The sequence below is a fragment of the Octodon degus genome, unplaced genomic scaffold (genome assembly GCF_000260255.1).
Source record: "Octodon degus isolate 3935 unplaced genomic scaffold, OctDeg1.0 scaffold00027, whole genome shotgun sequence".
Taxonomy (NCBI): Eukaryota; Metazoa; Chordata; class Mammalia; order Rodentia; family Octodontidae; genus Octodon; species Octodon degus.
The window spans coordinates 3,080,164-3,102,257 of record NW_004524603.1 but is presented as its reverse complement, the minus strand read 5'-3'; the positions used below and the strand labels follow the sequence as shown (position 1 = coordinate 3,102,257).

Sequence of the window (22,094 nt, the reverse complement as noted above, 5' to 3'; positions counted from 1 at the left end):
CACGGGACTTCACAAGCCCTCTCTTAAGTGCTTTTCTTTTCCTAGTGGCTTCCTGGAGAAACTCCACCATTGTAGAGTTCTCCTGCTTCCTTGCATCTTTGGGCTCAGGAAGCCAACTGAAGGTCGTTAGCGCTGAGCCCCAAAGTGAATCAGATGCGTTCTGCACAGTTGGGCGGCAGGCACAGGCCTGCGCTGGAAATGTTCTGCTTTCCTCTGCACGCTGATTTATTGTGTACTGGAAATGAATCACAGGGACAGAAACTTGGGGACCTCTTGCCTGAGATGCTGTCTTACGTTGGACCCCGAAACCCTCCCAGGTTTCATCCTCTTCGTGAACGTCAGGGGTGGCCCAGGGAGCAACTCCTCCTCCGGCACATCTTTCCTGAAATGCATGCGGAGACGCCTGGGCTGCCCTGTGATGCGTGTCGCCAAGCACCGTGAAAGCCTGCTCCACGGCGGGCTCCCAGCCAGGGCTGGTTGGGCAGTCGGGCGTACCGGCGAGGGGCATTACGAGTCAGCGGCAGGACATCTGCCGAGCTGCCGCACCAGGCTCATCTGGTGGCGCACGGAGCCCGAGGACGACCGCCAGCCGGCGCAGGCCCTGGCACTGCGGAGCCCTGCTCTGCCTGCATGCCCAGAAGGGTCCGCTGGCGCAGGGCGAGGCAGGAGAGGCGGCTCCACGCGAAGGGACGTACACGGCTTGGGGCTGAAACAGCGTTTTACACCGCAGTGCTCACATAGTGCAGCGTCATTAGCGCCGCCCTCGGCTTACCTCTCGGGATGAAGCGAGGCCGCATCCAGCAGCCGGGTGTAGCCAAGGGCCTGAACGAGGTCCAAACCCTTCAGAAGCACAGCACGCGTTAGACAGCTAATTATCAACCCTGGCAACTCTTTCTGAACTCAGGAGCTGGGGCTCTGAGCCTGAAGGTCGTGTGGGGGCACCTCATCCAAACACCCGGGGACCTGTGGAGGGGGGGACGGATTTGCACACACACAGTGATGGGGGCAGCGGACTGTGCCCCGACCCCTCTTACTTATGCATAGGTGACCAACGACAACGTAGGGGCCAAGAGGTCAGGACCAGCACTGGTGGTGATGACTATGCTGAACTCCCCTGCCCTCAGCAGTGCAAGTCTGGGGAAGCGGATCATCTCTTCCTCCCTGGCCCTCCTCCTCCCTCTCTTCTTTCTGTCTCCTTTCACTTTTCATCACTCTTTCTCCTCCCTGCACTCGGCACACATTGCAGCGTGCTGGCAGGTACCTTTTGTTGGAATTTTTACAAAATATGTATTTTATAAGAATGCATTTTTGTGTCTCAATTGGTTTGAAGATATATTTCCTATTTTTTCCCTTAAGCACTGTGCTCTGTGTGCATTCCCTTGCAGCAGCCAGGGCTGCTGGGCACCACTTGTGCTCCGCCCTGGTGCCCTACACACTTTCCCATGAGGCTGGCTGCCCAGTGGCCCCTGACCTCCTCTCTGCCGTGGCCTGGAGCGTTGTGTGCCAGCGCTCTCACACCCAGCTCTCCCCTCCCCCCGGCCTCTAGAAGTGACCGCAGACCCAATGACCTTGGTCATCAAGGAAGCAGCTCACCTGTCACTGGTTCTCACTCAACATGGTGCGGAACAGCATCCCTGGTTGCTTTAGCTCTGGCCAAGCCAAGCCTGGGGTGGAGGGAACCCCAGCAAGGGGGTGGCCAGGGCTGCCACTCATCTCCTAGTGCAGCCGGCTCATCTAGGCCTTGCAGATAGCAAGGACAGTGTCCTTCAGGAAAGGGGGAGCCGGAACTCCTTTGTATGTGTAATGGAAGCTGCCACATTCTGTACTTACTCAAACAGATTCTGAGAGCACTTACTCTGAGTGGTGGCTGGTGGGAGTTTGGCAAACTGAACCCTTTCAGGATTTCCTACATTAGTGCTGAACGCAGAGCACTTGGCCCAAGAGCAGGTGACCCTGATACTCCTGTCCTCTTCTTTGAGGCAGCCAGCATCCAGGGCTCTTCCCCAAGCACATACCATGGCAGTTCTGCGTTCCTGGGGCAGGGCCCTGGGAGAGGCGGCAGAAGATGCCCTGACCTGTCCCGCTGTCCGCATTCCTGAGTACACTCACTCAAACCCTGAGAAACTATATGGCTTTGCTCAAACGATACAAAGAGGCATCTGATGCTTTCACTACAGTGAAGACACGCTGCAGCTCAGCAGAAAGCTCGCCTCGCTTTCACCATGTGTGTCCCATCATCCCTGCTGCTTTCCGAAGCAGGTCTGGAGCCCTCTTCCTGCGTGTCTTCAGTTGTGCTGGCTTGGCTGCCCCAGTGTCCTCAGCTGGTCCAAAAGGTTTCCCTTTCTTGCTCCTTTTGACTCTGAGGGAAGAGCCAGAATCTGCTCACGGCCCGGAGCCAGGGAATCCGGCAGCTGAGGACAGAGCTGTGTTCCCAGAAGGCTGCCTTTCCCCGGGAGGTGCTTGGCAGTGGCAGTCATTGCGTTTTTTAATCACAGCTCCTAAAGACACCCCAAGAAGGAGAACCTCAAGAACTGGTCCAGAACACAGCAAGAATGATGGGCAAAGGGGAAACTGGCTGGCGCTCACTCTGAGTGTGCTCAACTGCGCTGACCCAGCGTGTTCACTGCCTGTTTCGATCATACCTCACAATTATGACCTTTGTACATGTTGCTTATCAGAATTCTAGCTCCATGTTCCTTTCATTTGATTTTTATCGCCACAACATTTGGAGCAGCGTGTCCCACACTTGCCCACTGCGGAACTTTCCTCTGACAAGAACGATGGTGCTGAGAGCTCCCAGGAATGCTGAGCTGAACATCAGCAAGAGGCGTCTCGAGCCTGCGAGGATAAACTAAAGCCACGCACCTGCCCTCTGGAGACATTGACTAACCTAAATTATGAATACAAGGCAATCCTTCTAATTCCACTGTGCTAATAACTCTGCGCTGGACCTACCTGGTAGCTGGTGTTTAGTTGCACGATGCAGCTCCAGCTTCATTTGCTGTAGGCGCAGTGCTGTGGAGCAGATCTCTCGAACTTGTTGATCTAGTAGAATCAAGACCTTGCACCTGTTCAGTGCAACCCCACTCCTCTCCTCCTGCCCTGTCACCCTGTGTCCTGCTGCTTCTCAGGGCCTGGCCGCTAGACTCCACCCACAAGGACAGGACACTTCCTCTCCGCTCTCCACCATGCTTGCTGCACAATGCAATGTCCTCCAGCTCCTCTGACGAGGATGGAAAGCAACACTCCCTGTCCCTCCCCTCTGCCTTCCAAGGGTTCATGGGTGCAGAAAATCTGGGGACCTGAGTCCTGGAGGCCCCAGGGAAGGGTTGTGGGTGCAGTGGTTCCACCCCACCTTGTGGCTCTGATGACAGAATTGAGTGTGCAGGGTGTGGAGAGTCCAGGGACAGGGTCTGGTTATGCAGACTTGGAAATCTCCGAGTCAAGGGGACCTCCCTTGACAGTCCATGCATGACCTCACAAATAGGAACAGATTATGCAGTAGAGCTGTATTTATTTTGTGAGAAAACAGCATTTTAAGCTTTTTCCTGAGCAGTAAAATGGGAAGCGTGTCCTGTACCCCTCAGTGTAGACAGCAGAGCATGGTGGACCACCGCTGCATGGTTAGCAAAGGCTCTGCCTTCTACCTGCACTCCTCTGTCTGCTGCTGTCCCTACTCTTGGAAGCCAGTGGTGAGACCTGGGTGGTGCCAGGCACCTTCCACATACAAGGCAGTGGTCTGTGAAGTCCCCAAGAGCTGCCACCCGGGCTAGGCACCTGCCCCTCAGCCAGTGCTGATAACCACTTGTGCTCAATGCATCTTGGCAGGCAGGCCATGGAGATGAGCGGGCTAGGACCCACAGCACCACTAGAGCCACCCGGAAGCTCCAGGCCTGCAGGAATTGGGCCTAGTGCATGTGGAGTGAAGCACAAGCCTCCCCAGGATCACAGGGGCTTCTTTCTTACACTCTTGGCCAAACCGTGTGAGTTACCAGCTGTCCACCCAACCTCTGAGAACCTGTGCAAGAGCCTGTGAAGTAGAATTAGGTGCAGGCTGTGGGGGAGGGATGGCCCCACACTGTGGTTTCCATTCATTAGTCAGCTCCAAAGGCAGACCCAATGCCTCCAGCTCTGCCAGGTCCTCTGCTTCTGTACGGTGAGTTCCTGGCGGGCACTGGTGTGGAGCGGAGCCGTGAGAAGGCTTCTCCTAAGCATCTGCTCAAGGGACACAGGCCCATTTGGCATCTTTGTTCAGAACCACCCAGGGCTCCGCACACACAGGTGTGAAGAACACCAATCCTTCCAGGCCCTGGCCCGAAGGACTTACTAGTGACCTGTATGCAGGTGGCCCGGCCACCCCTGGTCAGTGAGTGCCTACCACCATGACAGGCTCCAGAGCAGGAGCGACAGAGGCCCTGGTCACACTGAGGACTTGCTGGGCAGCCTGCCCAGCCCCTGGAGGACCAGGAGACAGTGCCATCTGATGCCGCTGTCGCTGGAGGTGCCCTCCTGCGGACCTCACCCACTAGCCTGTGCTCAGGTGCCAGAGCAGAGCTGCAGCCGCCCGCCGCCACGCTCCTGAATGTGGCAGGCGCACCGCCCAGGCCGGGTCTCCTCCTGGCCCCTGCTTCAGTCAGAAGATGCCCCGAGGTCTAGATCGCATTTCTTTGAGAAATACAGATTCATTGGCTCTGAATATGGAACTTAAGTTTTCTGAATTATCAGGAAAACAAAGACCAAGACTGCAACAGCTCCCACTCCTGCAAACCCGCTGGGCGCAAGGGAAGCACGTCTGGCTGCGGGGTGCAGAGACCCAGGCCTCCCCAACGCACCGCGCACTTTGCCGCGGGGACAATAAAGCTGCCCCCGCGCCCTGGCGCGCTGCGCTGCTGCTCAGGTGTGAGGGGGGACCAGCACGCACACGGGCTCCCGTCCCGGGCACGCGCGCCACCGAGGCTCCAGGTGCGTGGGCGCGCGTCCCCGGCCCGCCAGCGTCCCCCGAACGGTCCCCTGCTCTGTCCCCCGCCCCAGCCAGAGCATTGCCCGAGCATGCGCGGTGCGCGGCGCGGCCGGAGGCGGCGGGAGGCATCTCAGCACTGGGCCCTTCCCGCACCCAGCCGCCTGCTGCCGGTTGCTAAGCAGTTTTTGTTTCTGTGGCGATTGCAGAGGCTGTTGCTAATTGGAGAAGCCCCGCGAAGCAGTGGAGGCATCTTCCCGCTTCCGATCCTCTCTGCTCTTAGCTAGCAAGAGCGAACTAGGCTGGTCCGCTGGGCGCCCTCCCCCACGCACCCCGAAATAACCCTGCGATTTCCGAAGTATGGACTAGCTTGGCGCTCCCTGCGCTCTCCCTGCCGTCCTGACGCCGGTGGCTGCAAACTCTCTGCCAGACCCCACTGGCTCTGGGGCGGCCACAAGCACCCAGGACAGAGGGACAGACCATGACCACTGCCAAGGAGCCCAGCGCCTCGGGGAAATCCGCGCAACAGCAGGAGCAGGTAATGCCTGGCTGTGCGTGCGTGCGTGTGCGTGTGTGTGCGTGCGTGTGTGTGTGTGTGTGTGTGTGTGTGTGTGTGTGTGTTCTTTGGATGCTTTGGTGTTTGCCGTGGCTGTGGCTCCCGCCTGGGCCACCAAGCTGTGCTGCTGGTGTCGGCTCCTCCGCCGCCCCCGCTCCTATTTCTAACGGATGCCCCGGCTGTATCAATAGGACAGAGTGCCTTTGGCAAGGGAAACTTGGGTGGGCACCCGTGCACACAGGCCTGTCTTCAGCGCCCCCTCCTTTCACCTCTGCTGGTCGCAAACATTCCCACCTACTCTCTAACCTGGGGGAAGAAGGGCATGAGGAAACGTTGCTTATAAAGAGCTTTGGCTGGAGCTCCAAGAGGACTTTGCTGCTGCTGAGAGATGGAGATGGGGAAGGGGCCACGTGTGTGTAGGACCCGGCTTCCCTTCTGTCCCTGCGAGGCATGGGCACTCTGAGGGAGATGCCCCTCACAGAGCAGATGCTGCCTACTGGGGGCGCTGCTGAGGACTGGTGAGCTGCTGGAGGTGGGAGCCAGGGGTCAGGAGGGCCGGCCAGGTGGGAGGCTCTGGTGCAGAGGGGCTGCCTCTGCCCTGGCGCCCCACCTTCTGCAGGCAAGGCTGGCACACTTGGGGAGTGAGTGGGACCCTGCAGGCCGGTCTGGCCCTCCTGGAGACGCTGCCATTCCCTGCTTAGAGGATCCGAAGGGCTCTTGTCTGTCACTCGCTGCTCACCCACCTCAGGCAGATCATTAAAATAGGCCCTGGGAGACACCGCCGGATTCTCTGAGCAGTTTGCCCGAGCCTAGAAAATCAACAGCATGAGCCGATTGCCCTTCTGTGTGCTAGGGTTGTCTTCAGGTAGCTTTTGCTGGGACCTGGGCAGCGAAGAGAGACACCTCTAGAGTTCAGGGAAGCAAGGCCTTGTGCGGGCTGTTGTGTGGCAGAATCCCACATCAACTCTTCAGCGCAGACAGGAAGACAACTTTGGCCATGTTTGTGGGGAGAGCTCGGGGGGGGGGGGTCATTTCTCCATCGTCAAGTTTTTGATAAAAATGCAACCATCTTCTACCAGCACCACCTAAAGAAGGCAAATGCAATCCCATTTCATCTGGGGAGAAGATTTGTAAATATGGGAATCTTAAAATTATTTACAACTGGCATAAGAGTTTGCATATGGCTTAACATTCACTGTTGCTTGATGGGTTCAGAATAGAGAAATCAAACCCTGTTTTAAGAATTCTATAGGATATTTGCTCAGCGAAGAAATATTTCCACCTACATTAACATCCTGTAACTGAATTGGCCTCCTTTTAGTTCCCTGCCCTCTCTGGGTATGAAATAAATTCTGTCGGGGCTTGCAAGCTTGAGCGAGGACTCAGGTAGCTTTCCTGAGCTGGGAAGGAGGTAATAATTATAAGAAGAGCGCACTGGTATTCATGGATCTGAACCTAGGGACCGGAGCACACAGGCCCATCTGTATCTATAAGGGAAGTGTCGGGCTGCTGTGCAGTCTTCCTGGTCTTCTGCCTGACGCCTTAGCATGTAGAAATATGACAGAGGTTCACGAGGGTGTGGGTGTGCAGGACTGTAAGCCCTCGGCTTGATTCCACACCTCCTGATCTCTAGAAACTGCCTGTCCTTGACCTGCCTCTGCTGTGGAAGACATAAGCCAGTCCAGACTGCCGTCCTGAGGCAGCGTGGCTCCAGACAGCAGGTGGGACATCCAGAGGCAGCTGTCCTTGTCACATGCAGCTGAGAAGTCCTTTTCCTCCATTCTCTAGTGGCATCTTCTTGGCCCTGAAAAACCTGAGCCCACCCCCTGAGGTCCACAGAGAGAGCCAGCAGCAGGCTAGGATAGGAGAAGCAGTATCTATAGCGTGTGTGTGTGTGTGTGTGTGTGTGTGTGTGTGTGTGTGTATGTGTATGTACATCAATCTAACTGCACACATAGCTTTAGAAGATCTTAGCTGCCCAAAACAGAGCAACTAGAATATTAAAATAAAATTCCTAGTTGTCTGAAAGCACTGGCCTGTCTGTGTGTTCTGATGCACAGCCCCGGAAGGATTCCCGTTTTCCCTTTCATTTTCTTCCTTTTGCTGGTGGAAATCATAGGGAAGCTTTGAGGGAAAGAGGTCTGGATGTTTTAGGAGAGACACAGGATTCTTGGTTTGTGGCATGGCTGGTGGCTTGAGCTGGGGTTATTTAATGAGATTAATGAATGACCATCTCCAGGCCTGCACGTGCTGCCTCTGTGAAAAGCTCCAGGTTGGTGGTGCCTCACGTGGGAGGCACTAACCGGGGGCCGGGGCTCACCTCAGTCCGACACCTGTCCCCACTGGTCTCGGGCAGTACCTGGGGCCTCAGTGGACAGCCTCTCTTCACATCAAGCCAGCCAAGGTGTCACTGCCCCTCACTGGCCTTGATCTTTGACAGTCAGCACTGGGGCTGATGGGAAGATGGAATTCTATGCTGGGGGCCCCCACAAATCAACAAGAAAAATTAAGAAAACATATGAAACCAACTATTTTGCCATTAGTGAGAGATGACTCTGGGTTTTTTCCCCATTTGGCTAAAATAAGTACCAAAATTAGATGGATATGTGGAGACTTTTTTTGGGTTTTGTTTTCCAGGAGATACTGTATAAACACATCAGAGAAAAGGGGGGAATAAATTCCTAGATAATCTTTCCATTTAATTGCATTATTAAGCACCCATGGTATTTGGGAATAATGTCTTTTAGCCTGGTAAATTACTCTCGTTGGCTCTGAAGCCAGCTTGAGGATGAGGATGCTGGCACCTGGTGACACATCCTCTTCTAGAAGGCCTGACCCCCGCTACCCTTGACCTCCAGGCACAGAGCCAGCCAGCAGAGAAAGCCGGGAAAACCAAGGACCTTTTCCTCAGATTTACTGTGCACTCCCTCAGGGACTCAACCCAACTCAGGGATTTTTCCACTTAGAATAAAAAAGTTCAAATTTGTTTTAGCATATGCTCGCCCCACTTCAGAGGATTTAAAATTGGAACACAGGGATCAGTAATGCTATTGAATATGAAAAGGCAGATGAATCCGGGAATTTTCCAATGAGCTATAAGACTTTGTCACTCAACTCTGAAGCGAGGACAAACTTCACTGGCACGTGCTCTGTTTGCACATCTCGGTGTGTGGCTGTGTATGCGCACACACATGGGCACACACATACACAGACACACACTTAACACGCACGTACACACACTCATGTGGAAGTGGCCTATGCTGTTTGCTAACGTGACTCTTCTGTCGTATGCGGACTGGACTCACAGCTGAAGTTCCTGACACCTGGGAGTCCAGGTCAGAGCCATGCCTGGCAGTGCAGGCGTCATTCTCTTGCCGCTTCTGTCTCCTGAAAGCAGACCTGTCCTCGTAACCCCTGCCATGTGTGTCCACCTGTTCTGTCTCAGATTCCAGGACCTCGTATTGACTGATACGTTATTAGTCTAAACATTTTTAATGTCATCGTAGGAGAATTGCTTGAAATAAGTAGAATTTTATAAAGAACACATTCAACAGAGAGGACAGGAAAGCGCAGGTGGCGCCGCATTCCAGGAGGTCACGTGACGTCCTGAAGGCCATAGGTGACGGACCAAGAAGAGGCCCTCCACCCCGTGCTCTTTCTTGCATTCCAACGCTTGCTTCTTGTAACAGTAACATTTAATATGAGACAGTATCTGGCTCAGACTATCATGAGAGCTAAATTTTTTATGCAATCTTGTTTAAGGGAAAGACCCTGCGATGCCTCTCCCTTTAAGGTAAGATGGCATTAGAAGGGGAAAAAACAGGTTGAAGGAAACTCAGAGAAACCAGACTCATCTTTACGAAGCTCAGACGGGATGTGCTGGCAACCGTGGCAGAAATGCCAGCCTTTCAGAACTCCCACCCAGGGCCTCGGCTGCTGGTACTGTATACCTGTGTGTTAGGTTCCGCTCTGTGCCTGACCTGAGTTATCTGAGACTGAATGTGGGCATGTCCTGGAGGAACGGAGTACAGACAGGAGTGAGAGGTTCCTGGGGTTGTTTCTGAACACTGCTCAGACCTACTTAGGAACTTGGAGCACAAAGAAAAGGAGGGATGCAAGTGGGACATACAAAGGGCTTCAGGGAAGACGCAGATGTTATGGGCGTCCTACGGAGAGCACAGGATAGAGCCCCCGAGCCTGTGAGCACCAGAGTCCAGGTGCAGAAAGATGACAGGGAGAAAGAAGGGTGGCTGCTCCTTAGGAGAGGATGTCCCACCACCAGAAAAAGATAATGCAGAGATAAAATGAAGGACGAGCTTGATGCCACAGTCAGCTCGCTCTGGGGTCCTAGGGGTGTTGCTCAGTCTTCTGGGGCCCATGTCATACCATCCATTAAACAAGCCAAGCCCAGGTGCCACTTGGTACCCCATGAAGGATTAGGCAATGCTGGGGCTTAGGGGAAGGACAGGTCCCCAGCTTGGTGCAGCCCCACCCGAAAACCATGGGAGGCAGCTTCTTCTTCTTTCCTAAAGGTCCTCTCAGCGTACTGAAGGTGTTCTACTGCACTGCGGTGACACTGTCTGGAGGCTAACCCCACCCTCATGCCCAGTACTGCCACTTCCAGGGGTGGCACTAGCCTGGACCTTCGGGTACACATGGGAAAACCAGGGGACCTTGAAAGCTAGAGGGTGCCCTTCACCAGGCACCACCCGGCGGCTCATCAGGCCATGAGCAGTGCCCAGTTTCTGCCTCCTGAGGAGTCGTGGCATCGTCCTGCTGACATGAGCCCATGCCTGTGTGTGGCACCAAGGGACCTGTCCCTGCAGGAGACCTGATCCCCTAACCTGGATGGGAGAGGGGAGTGGCCGGCCTGTGCTTCTGGAAGCGAGGGAACGTCACAGTTTGTGGGAGACGTGCTTGCACGCAAGCGTCCACGGAGCTTCATGGCTGCCGGCTGGCCTCGCTCTGGGAAGACCTGGCAACAGGGGCTGTGAGTTCAAGACAGCGCCGGGTACGGAGAGGCACAGTGAACACCAGTGGTGCTGTCTGAAGTTCATTTGAGGTTGGGTTAGCCATGGTCTTGGTGTCAGTCGGGGTGGGAGCTTAGCTCGGCCCTATGTGAGATGACACGTGGCTGTGTCCTAAGAGTCCTCCTGGCTGCCCCAAAAAGAGAGGGCTGGGAGAAGTCTCAACATGCAGCTGCCCCAGGAAAGGGCTTACTCTGGAGAGTTTCCGCTCCTCTTCCTCTGCCTCTGTGCCCTCAACTTTCTGGGTGCTACCGTCATGGACTCGGGGCACGCAAGGGTCTGCTCACAATTGGCTCTTTGTGTTCAAACTGCAACCCGTGCTCACGGCCTGGGTCTTGCTAAATGACGGAGGCAAATTCAATCACTAGGAACAGTGCATTGAGTGACATAAACATGACACTCACAGAGAACATGTCATGCCAGTAGTTGCTGGGGCTGAAACCCAGAGGAGCTTCTGATGATTCTGATTCTAGGCACAGAGTTCTAGCAGAGCCAGAGGAAGAAGCGATAGGCTATGCAGTTGTTGTGGGTTCGTAATCAATATAGGAATCTACGTAGCCAATTAAGAGTTGAAGGCCTGTAGCAGCTGAGCTCAGTGACCATCAGCATAGACCCGGCTCAGAGTCCAAGTGAGCGGCCCTGAACAGAGAACAAGAGGAGTATAGAAAGAGGAGGAAAAAATACTAAGAAAATATGAAATACATCCTGCTTGTCAAATAGCTAGATTTTTTTGCTATACATCTGGCTGCTTTTCTTCCTGTTGTTGCTTACGATCAGCATTTTCTCAGGGTGTATTTTCTCCATATGGTTACTCGTTTTGCCCGTAGCTTTGTTTTTACAACTCCAGGGTCAGCTAAAGTTTATTATGGCGACACTTATGCTACGAGTCTGGGTTTAGGCCGTCACAGTAGTCAAGTTCCTGGTGAAAAGCTAAGTGGAGGAGAGCAGTCCTGGTCCTCCCGGAATCGCCTGCGGGTCCGAGCGTGCCCTCGACACTGCTCCTTCCCAATCCGACTCCCTCTGGCACATAAGGGAGCCTGTTGCTGCTTTCTCTTCCTGAGGAGGTCTTATCGCAACAGACTCGCCGTGAGTGCCAACGGGAAGTCTGAGCCCTGCATCCCCCCTGGCAGTGCCACCTGCTTGTAGAGGTGGTATCCAAGATGCCCCCGCATTCTGCACGCCGTCCTCCACCCCTGGCTTCACTGTGCACGTCACCGACATGATAAAGGCTGGCGCGTGGCATTGCCAGTGACAACTTGCATAACATTCCCCTAGTGCTATCTGATCAGTATTTTATGGCGTTTAAGTTCTGCCGCCACAAAAGCTGCCTGCCGAACCTGAAGCCTCCTGAGACTCTCACGTCATCTCAAGGTGCCCAACTGTCAGTCTGGGATAGAGACACCTGAGGAGGGTCTGTGTGTGCTCCTCTGTGTACGGAAGGCAGCAGCGCGGGGTACGTCTGCAGACGAAACAAAGGGGAAACCAAGGTGCTGGGGGCTCTTTCTTCAGAATCTGGTGGCCAAGGTCCCCAAGGTCCCCACGGTCTGCCTTCTGTTGAGCTGGCCTGATGCCTCCTGCAGATGATGAAATTTGTTTTCTTAAAAAGACCGCCTGAACCCTCTGAGCAGATGTCACAACCCAGCAGAAGATCCTAGCCAGAGTCTCAATTTCCTTTGCTTTTGTAAACCTACGGGCAACAGAAGTGGCCTTGAATGGAAGTAACACGTGTCTGGAAATGAGTGGGAAACATTCGTGATTTTTTTTTTTTTTTAATTTTAGAAAAGGGTTTTTTTTTTTTTTCTCTCTTTGAAGTTTTTACAGTATTCACAGCAGGAACTGAAAAATGATGAGCCTAGCTCTGTATCTGAGATCTGGTCCCCGAAAGGGTCAAAGGTAAACGCATTTTAATCTTAGTAGCCTGCAGAATGCCCTGTCTGCTCTCTGGATAGGCGTCACGCAGGAGCAAGGTTTTTATTCTGCTAAATTGGTACCAGGAGGAAGAGAGCCCACGTGGGAGGAATGGCTGCTGGGTAGGAGCGGCTCCAAGCCAGGAGAGAGAAGGCCCTGCTCTGTGTGGCCTCAGCTGGAGGCACTGGGATGGGCCGCGTGGGAAAGAAAGAACTCAGGTAATTCCCGGGGCAGAGGAACCGGAAGCGGTGACCTGGAAGCACTGGAAACCGGCAGGAAATGAGCAGGGGAAGCCGTGACGGCCGGCTCGGGTGTGGATGAGCGAGCGGGAGCCTCCGGCCCAAGACGGGGATTTGGGACATCTATGAAAACTGAGGAGTACCGTGGGCATGAGAAGATCATTTTGTGAGTGTGATTATCTAAGCTAGACACGTCTTGATGTCTAGAGGTCTCTTGACAAAGAGAACCCACAAGTTTCTGGTTTCCAGAAAGCTGAAACGCTTGTAACTTCACTAATAAAATCAAGTTTTACCTAAAAGCAGCAAGTACTTTTAAGACAGGGCACATGCACATGCATAAACTTCTGCATGTTTTAAAAATAGGCCGAGAGAGTTGTCTCTAGAAAAACACAAGAGAATTAGAATTGCTGTCTGTAAGCAACGTAAGCCTCCATTCATCCAACGCGAAGCTGTACGGTGGACAGCACGGAAGGAGGCTGACCAATGAAAGGAGCTGGGCAGGCAGACAGAGCCTTGGTGCCCCGCAGCTCCCCTTCCTGTGTTTCAGTCATTCTCTGGCCTTGCCACAAGGGCTGGGGGAGGAGAGACCCCTCTGGCTCCCCAGGACCCTTTGCGAGGGGGGCTGGGGAACATCTGTGCTCGGCGTAGATGTCCCCGACTTCTGGCGCAGGGTCCACCTGCTGCTGAAGGGTTGGGTCAAGCTTGGCCTGGGTCGTGCCTGGAAGATGGTCACTCGCCTGCACGTCGCGGCTGCTGTGGGAAAGAGGCACTGCGCGTCTGCAGAGTCGGTGCCGAGCTCTCGGTCTCCTCGCTTAGCGGCACGGAGAGCGTGCACCGACCCAGCGACACTACCCGGGTGATGGTCGCATGTCCACCACATGGAAAGGACTCGTGGGCCCATTCTAAGAAGAGTTGCTTCGTAAAATCCTTGACTGCTGGGCTGATGGTCCTGTCCCGTGGCCAGCTCACCTTTATTCCCATCATTTTTGTTTGCTTGTTTTACTTTAGCAAAAAGAAATTGTCTTGGGCCATAATACAGTTAATGCACATCAGTAACAAAAGCTGCTTTGAAAATATTTTTGTTCCAACTTTTTTTTTTTTTTTTTGGCAGAACTGGGGATTGAACTCAGACCGTTGCGTTTGCCAGTGAAGCGCTTATCCTACTGAGCCATCTCCTGGCCCCAATAGAAAGAGTCGGGACAGGAGCGTGAAAAAACCTGAGAGTATAGTGGGTGGGCGGGCTACGGCAGGTATACAAGGTGGGCGGGTCTTGGCGTGCACGCAGTGGGTGGGCAGGTCCCGGCACGTATACAGTGGGCGGGCCACGGCGCTCCTGCAGTGGGTGGGCGTGTCACGGTGCGCACAAGGTGGGTGGGCGGGTCACGGCACGTACGCTGCGTGCGCAAGTCGCGGCACGCACGTACCAGGTTGCCTAGCAAATGTGGACTTTGACTTTGTACCTGAAATCCCTTTCCAAAGGCAGAAAGCTACGCGTGGCCCTCAACGCGAGAATGCACGTTTCTGAAGGTCTGGAGACGCGTGCCCCAGAGCCGGGCAGTGCAGCTCACACGCACACCTGACTTGGCAGCCTGATTTACGCTGGTAAAAATAAAACTCGGAAGTAGACTTAGACTACCGTAATCACAGAGCAGGCAAATTGCAGATTCAGGACACCGACCATTTAAAAAAAAAATTGATTTTTTTTTTTTTTTTGCTTTAAATCAAGCAATCATCAGTGAGACATGATAAAAATTATATGCTAGAAGATTAACATACCAAAAAAAAAAAAAAACACAATTAACTGGGCTGTACAAAGGAAAGTAAGGATGAGGAGGGCCAGAGCGCCCCGTCTGCAGACCAGCTGGAAGGGCGAGTGCTCCAGGCCCTTCGGGCCGCCGCGGTCTGCCCTCCTTTTCTGGGTAGAGGCAGCTCAATTTGTCTTTTCACTCTGCCAGCCCCGGGAGCGTCAGGTGGCTGGGCGACTTTTCATATTCAAGTAATTAGTAATTGAATGAGCTACTTCTGCAACAAGGAAAAAATGAGGGTGTAACAGTTGCTTATCTCCCCAAATGTTAACAGTAAGCAACAATTAATACATTATGCATGCTTGGGAAGGAGTCTTGGGTAATCTTCAGTGTCGGCGTTCACATGAGTAACCTCCTGGGTAGCTGTTGTACAGCCAGCCGGGTGAGGAGCTGGGCACGGCAAGGAGGGAGAGGAGGCCCCGCTCACCTGCACGCGCTGCGGCTTTGGTGCAGCAGGGTTCCAGATGCTGAAACATCTGGACCTTCATTTCTTCACGAACTTGAATGGAATCAGAAGTATGTGGGTCGACAACCGTGGCGCATGGATCCCTTTCAAGGACGATCAGATGAGAGCCGCGGATCTGCTCAGTGAAAACCATTCTTCTCACAGCCTGTCCTTCCGGTCTGTAGCTCCCAGGGGAGCAGCAGCCCCACAACAGGAGGCGCAGTGCAAGACACATCGGAAGAAATGCGCGAAGCCATGTGCTGGTCCTGGCTAAGCCCCGGAAACGCCTGGGTGGGAGCTGGCCCGCAGCTGGTCAGGTGGGGGAGCAGCCAGGGAGAAGGGCAGGGTACCCCACCGTGCTCCACAGCGGACCTGTGAGCCGTGTCTGCTGGTGAGAGGCTGGAGGGATGTGACTGTGCGGCAGGAGGGGCAAAGTGTGCAGGGTGACAGCTTCAATTCATGCTTGAGCGGTGGCTAATGGCGCCGGCAGAAGAGAAGGCATCCTGATCGTTTTCATTTTCTGTATTGCTCTAAAAGTCAAAATTAGGATTCTGTGGATTTGTGTCCCTAGAGGGCAGCTGTAGCATAGGGGCAAGACCCTCTCTGTGGTTCTTGCCCTGCCAGCCTCAGCGCAGGGGCTCCAGCCTGGGTCGCTGCACTCTGCCTTTGGGGGAGGGCTGTTGACTGCTGACGAAGCCACCGTCGGTGGAGGATTTCACGACCTCACTAGGGCACCCATTTCACCTTCCCTGATGCCGAGCTGTGCACTCCGGGGGACACAAAACCGCCCCTCGTGGCAACCCCACCGCGTGCGCAGCGCCCGACCAACCCTTCGAGCCGCGTGCTGAGCGAGTTCACGGCCGCCTGCACGGCTCCCGCTCGCCGAGCCTCCTCCCCTGACTGACCCCCAAACCGAGCGCCTCGACTTTATCCATGTATTCAGCAAGTGAGTCACTGAGCACGTCCGGGTGGGACCCCAGCTTCCCTGGTGCCAGCAGCCCCGCCCCCCCCCCCCCCCCCCCGTCCTTCCCCAGCATGCGGCCTGTGTCTGCCTCCTGCTTCTCCCTGGGCTGCTTGCTCCCGATGTGGGGACCCTGCTCAGTCGTGCTGGGCTCCCAGCCATGGCATCTACGCACTTACCGACTGTGCTGACCCACAAGACACTGAGCAGAGCGTGCACAGGGACGCGGTCACTAGAGGCCACATCTGGCGTCTGGGCTCCTCTTCTCACTTGAGGGCCTCCAAGGGCCGGCCGGTGCCGAGGAGAACCAGGCAGTGGGTCAAGCTTCACGGTGAAGCCACACGTGGTGGCACCTGCCTGTAATCCTAGCACTGGGAGGCTGAGGCGGGAGGATCACCATGAGTTCAAGGCCAGGCTGGGTTACATAGTAAATTCAAGGCCAGCCTTCACTGTATAGTGAGACAGTCTTAAAAAACAAAACAAAACAAAACAAAAAAATATTTAGGGAACAAAGCTTTCTGCACCATCTGTCCTGGTTTCCTCTGTTCACCCTGCTTCTTGGGGAAGTCTGATGAGCTTTTCCTTGAGACAGTGCAGTCTGAGGGGATTTCAGGTGATAGGGTGACAGCTCTCACATGGGTGACAGTGTGAGATGCTTTCTTTCAGAGAAAGGGAGGAGCCGGTGAAACTGTGGGGTCATGTGAAACCGGCTTTGGCTTCCAGGGCCTGGGTGTGAACTCCCCGATGACGCTGTAGACGAGGCCCTGCTTCCACACTGGGCCAAAGCTCCACTTACCAACTGTGAGTGTCACTAGCTCTCACCTTGTGAGCACACACGCACGAAGCAGTGGTCATGCTGATGGAGCCAGGTCGGGGCTCTGACTGTCTACCACCTCCCTGGCCCCCAACCCCCCGAGGCTGCGGACTGGTTGCCAGAGGCAAGCAGAGTGCTTGCTCTGAAGGTGTCGCTGCCCTGGCCGGGCGGCCTGATGGTCCCTCGCTGGTCCTGTGCTGGCCATTGGACCACTCAGGAGCTGCGGCTGCAGCACTTAGCCTGCGGAATCCGTCCCTGTGTGTGGCAGAGTGGTTATGCCCAGGTATCGGAGTCTTAGGGTGGTTTATTAGTTGTCAGAGCTTGTTTGCATCCTAGGTGCTTGCTTCCCTCTCTCAGAGGTGGTCAGACGGCTCGCTGGTGTAGTGCCGTGTGCGACCCCGATGCATTAAAGCCTCACTCGAAGCCGGGTCTTAGGCGGCTAATTTCAGATTCTGAAGAATGATGGCCCCTGTAATGAGTGGCTGTGATTAGAATTTCTCTATTAGAGTGTTTTCGTTTGGTAATATCTCTGCTGAAAAATTTCAGATTTATATAATTGTGTTGTCTTTGCTTGAATGAGGAAATTATGCTTGAAGTAAGAGACAGTGCTTGAGTCCAAGATGACACTAAAGCAAAGGAAATTCAGCGTGTGCTGAGTGGCCGGCTGGGCACTTGGGCGGCTTGGGGCGGCCAGGTGCTGCCCACGAACAGGTAGTGGGAAGAGCGTGCAAGGCGTGCAGTGCACGGAGCTCAGGAAGAGCGTGCAAGGCGTGCAGTGCACGGAGCTCAGGAAGAGCGTGCAAGGCGTGCAGTGCACGGAGCTCAGGAGCCTCTTAGGTCGCGTAGGTTTTGAGCTGACCAGTGTCTTAAGCTTGGGGATTATACAGAAAAGTTAAACATCATATTTAAAATATCTGAAGTCTTTATGTTGACTTGACTCTTTGGGATCGTCCTGATTTGTAGCCTCAGATCCCTTATCTGAAGGCATGGAACCATTCACAGAGAACGTGTGAGAAATCCTGGGGCAGAAGCTCACTGCGGCACACAGCGGTTGCTTCCCTGAGGATCACCTTGACTGGTTCTTCCCTGTCCCCCGCCACCAAGGCCAAGGAGCTGAGCACCACCTTTCTGAAGGATCTTTGCAAATGCTGTGTGCGCCCACAAAGTGCCTTGGACAGCTAAGTCCTTGACAGGCCTCTTCTGAGAGCCACAGCCTCTCCATTTGAGGCAGAGGCAGAATTTGAGGCCAGAGGCAGACTTCTACCTGCAAGCCAGGAGTGGAGGGCAGATGTCTGCCCCCTGGCTACCCAGGATGTCTTCTTTGTTCTGTTTGTGGGTGCAGTGCAGGAGCCACGTGACCCCAGCTGTCCCATTCATCTGCAGGAGCTCACATGTTCCCCGGGAAAGAAAGTGGGTGAGGGCGTCCGGCCACGTGGGGGCGCTGCCCCGAGGTTTGTGTCCAGTTAGGAGCAAGAGGTGCACGCCTGCCTGCAGCACGGGGTACTCCATTATGTCCTCCTTTCCTTCTGGGGGGTCACCTCTCAGTGGTGCTGGGTGACCCCAGGGCTGGCAGCAGCATTAGGGGACTACTGTGTCCAGCGGAGAGATGTACCCCAAGGCTGTTGGCCTGCAGGCGCGAGGGCCACAGCCCTGCCAGCTTCCCCAACAGCCTTCCCAATTTTATAAAGCAGAAAATTTGCCTGATGGTCACTTATTCCTATCACAGCTGGACTATTTCCATGTAAGGACTAACATACAGCAATCACTACTCTCGCTCAATTATTTGACCCCAATGCTAGTGACATTTTTATTTCCAAAGACAAGTTAAAACTCCTAAATTTTCCTCACATAAATGTAATGTCTTGTCAACTAGTAAGATTATATTTATGCAGTGCTGGGCACAGTGCCACTAAGATGCACTGGGAGCTCTCGGTGTAGTCTAATTTACAAGACGCTAATAGCCATGGCCACATTAAAATAAAACAAAATCAGATGGGGTGAATTTTGTATCTTATTTCATCCAACATATCTAAGATGTTAGCCCGACAGAAATGAATATAAAAGTTATTCATGGCATTTTACTCTGTTGTCCCACGTGGAGTGTTGGTACGCGCACCTGAGTCACACAGCCTTGTCCACCTTGCCTCGGCCTTGATGTCGCCCAGAGCTGGATGTCCCTGTACAGCTCATGTCTGGTGGCACTTGGTGTCCTGAGCGGCTGTCATCCCCTCTAGCCCTGCTACTCCACAGCGGGGCGAAGGCTGTGCCTCCAGGCGGCGGGGCCACATCCAAGTCCGCAGTAGAGAGAGAACAATCTGCTGGTGGTGATTCTATTTGAGCCTCTGTTGGCCCATATAGCAATTTTCCAGACTTTCAAAGAAGCTGGAGCTGGTTTGTTCTTGAGAAATACTCTGAGAACTTCTTGAGCAAAAGGCAGTTTTCCCTGAGGACTCGTGTCCACCGAGCACCCACTAGGTGGTCACCGTACTTCTAGGCACGAAGCTCCGAAAAAAATAGGAATATAGATGCTGAGTGAGCTTGCAGTGTGCGCTGGCTTAGCGGTGGTGTTAATAGAATTTGTACTGTCCCTGGGTTAGTGTTCAGCAAGGATTTGTAATTTTAGAAAACCTGCTTTCCTCCCACCTCTTTTTTTTCTTTGACGTACACCTGTTTTATTCTTTTTCCTGGCTGGTGTCTCCATGCGATACATAATGATTTCGTTCACGCTGGAGGAGCCAGTGGGAGCATTCCAGGTCTCAGCCATTCTTCTTCCTCTGCCTCCTCTTTCTCCGGATCCCCTCCCATCCGCACACCCTTGGCCTCGCTGTGTCCTGCCATCTCTCTGCCCTCCTTGAGGTGGCCCTGGCTCGTGGAGAAGCCACCACAGCTGCAGGTGAGGAGCTTGGGAGAGGCTTCGGGGCTGCTGCACCTGTTGTGGTTGGCTGCCTCCTTCGAGCTGCTGCTAGGATCAGAAGTAGGAGCCGGCTTGCGGTGGCCTCCTCCTGCAGCCGCCAGGAGCGCAGGAGCTCAGAAAGCTCCTCCTGTGTGGCGACAAGGGTGTGCTGTGTCTGGGAGGAAAGGCGCTGAACTGAGGGAGAGCTGGCCTGCCCTCTTCTTCCTACTTGGGTGGAGCAAGCCTCACACACAGGCTGGTACTTCCAGCCCACACCACATCCTGGTGAAAGCTATCTCTTCAATAAGCCACAGCGTATGCCGAAAGTGTTTCCTTCCACCTGAGCCTCTGTCCCAGGTGCTGTTCTGTGCCGTGAACCCAGTCCTGCTTGACCATCCATTTTCTGCTGTGTTGGGCAGCCCAGTAGATTCTAGAACATGGCACCTGCCCTACCCTTGAGGAGCACAGTGGCGGTGTCCTGTGGTCGGGAACATGTGAACGGGATTTGTGAAGTCACAGTGACACCGCGTGAGATGACAAAGTCCCTGGCCATTAAACCTCTTGACTCCCAGGGTACATGGGAAGACAGTGCCACTGACCAGAAGGTGCTGTACCCAAAAGGGGTTCCCAGGCAGTAGATGTGTCATCTTGGATCTTCAAGCTGTCTGAACCCCAACACGCATTGCAGTAGCTGGACACACCTGCTTCGGAGGCTGCGACCCGTGACCCCAGGCTGAAGTTACCAGCCTGATTTCAGAAGCCACACTCACTTTTGGGTCACACACACTGTGAATCCACACCTTGACCTTTACGAGCTCGTGTCCTTCTGCTCGGGGACAGCCGTGGCTGCTCAGGGATATAAAGGGAATGACGAGGAAAATTCAGATCCAACTGAGCTGCCAATCCGTGCACATCTCGAGAAAACGTGCAATGCCATTTAATCCCAAGGGGCTATTGTCAGCTGGACAATAAAGCCAGAAGGATATTGCTTCCTTCCCGAGGTCCGCTCTTCCAAGATGCCTCTGATGTGGGAGGGTCTTTGGCGTTTACGTCTGGTTCTTAGGGTGGCGCAGGTGCCTCGAGCTCTAAGTCTGTCATCTGCATTAAAAGAGAAAAGAAAAGCTATCTGCACGCAAGGCTGAGGGAGACCCGGCTGAGAAAGAAGTGAGTTTTGGGGACCGCGTGCGTGTGTGGGCTCTGGCCTGGGAGCACTCGAGCATGCCCCCACCCGGTGACAGGTGACTTCGTGGGGCCTACACAGAGCGTGAGCTCACGGCCATGCAGGTCACAGAGCTCCTCAGGGCCGTGTCTGCCGCCTGATGTGGCCCGCAGGACCCTGGTCAGGTGGCTTCACACTCACGTGGCCCGCGCTTCACTGAGCCCCTCAGAACTGAGCTCCAGAGCGCCTCTTCCTCTGCAGCCCAGGACACAACCGTCTCTCCCAGGTGCTGTCCCACACAGCCCCGGGGCCCCGCCACCCTGCTTCATTGGGCCCCCCACCCCACCTGGCGCCACCACCCCAGGCTGCTGCGCCCCATGCCCCACGCCAGGTGCACGAGTCCTGCCTGGGCCGAAGGACACTTTTTCACCGAGGCAGGCAGTGGCAGCTTCTGTGAGTCTCCTGAACGTGAACACGACGTGCAAACCACAGGCCGGAGGACACGTGCGCTCTTGCTGTCCTCACATGGCCCTGGGCGCATTTGTCCAGGAGGGAGCTCCGTGTGCTTCCCCAGGAGGACTAGAAGCCAGGCGGGAGGGAGTGGCCCTGTCTCCCAGGGGGCAGCAGCCAGCGAGTCTGTTAGGCACACTGTTCACTGCTGCTGTGTGCCACTGTCCTGCTGGGGAGGCGTTCAGGGCCTCGACTGCGAACAGTGGCTTTCGTGGCGCCTCGTCATGGGAGGAACCTCTGGCTCTCTGGGCTGTGCCAGGCTGGCCCTCATCCCTGCCCAGGCCCAGGTCCCACCGCACAGCTCCCTCTCAAGCCCAGATGGCCGCTCCTTATGCTTTGTGTCCTGCGATCTCTTTACAAGGCGCTTGGAAGGGGGAAATATATATAGCTATTTGATAGCTGAGATAATTGTGCTACTAATTTCTATTGGTTTATTGAAAGGAACAGTTAATGCTAAACTTTTTCTGGCCAATTTTGCATGCCTACATCTGGTCTTCTGAGCAAGGACTGTGGAGGTAACAGTTGCATTTCCTGTCATCTTGGTTTGAAATTCTGTGTCCTTTTTGAATCTTTGATTACTTGATTTTTTTATTGGGTACAGGATCTTGCTGTACAGCTTGGACTTGTAGCGATCCTCCTGTCTCAGCCTCCCCAGCGCTGGGTTTATAGGCGTGTGCAGTCATGCCCATTTTCAGTAGCTGGCACAGCATGCCAGGGGTTATGGGGCCTGCACGTATGTAGTACCAGAGATCAAACCTGGGTCCTTGCACTCAGCAGGCAGGCACTTGGACTGCCCAGCCATCTCCCCAGCCCTGAAAGT

General features: G+C 54.4%; 1 protein-coding gene across 3 annotated transcripts in view; it reads left to right on the top strand.

Moving 5' to 3' along the window:
- Dpp6 (dipeptidyl peptidase like 6) overlaps positions 1–22,094 on the top strand; it is an 840,304-nt gene that overhangs the window by 420,475 nt on the left and 397,735 nt on the right. Inside the window, exon 1 of one of the 3 annotated variants that reach the window (XM_023712909.1) lies at positions 5,349–5,495. The exons of the other annotated variants lie outside the window; for them this stretch is intronic. Within the exon in view, the coding sequence (XP_023568677.1) occupies positions 5,439–5,495 (57 nt within the window). The 5' untranslated portion in view covers positions 5,349–5,438. Of the gene's footprint in view, positions 1–5,348; positions 5,496–22,094 lie in introns of those variants that run through there. 3 annotated transcript variants of the gene reach the window in all.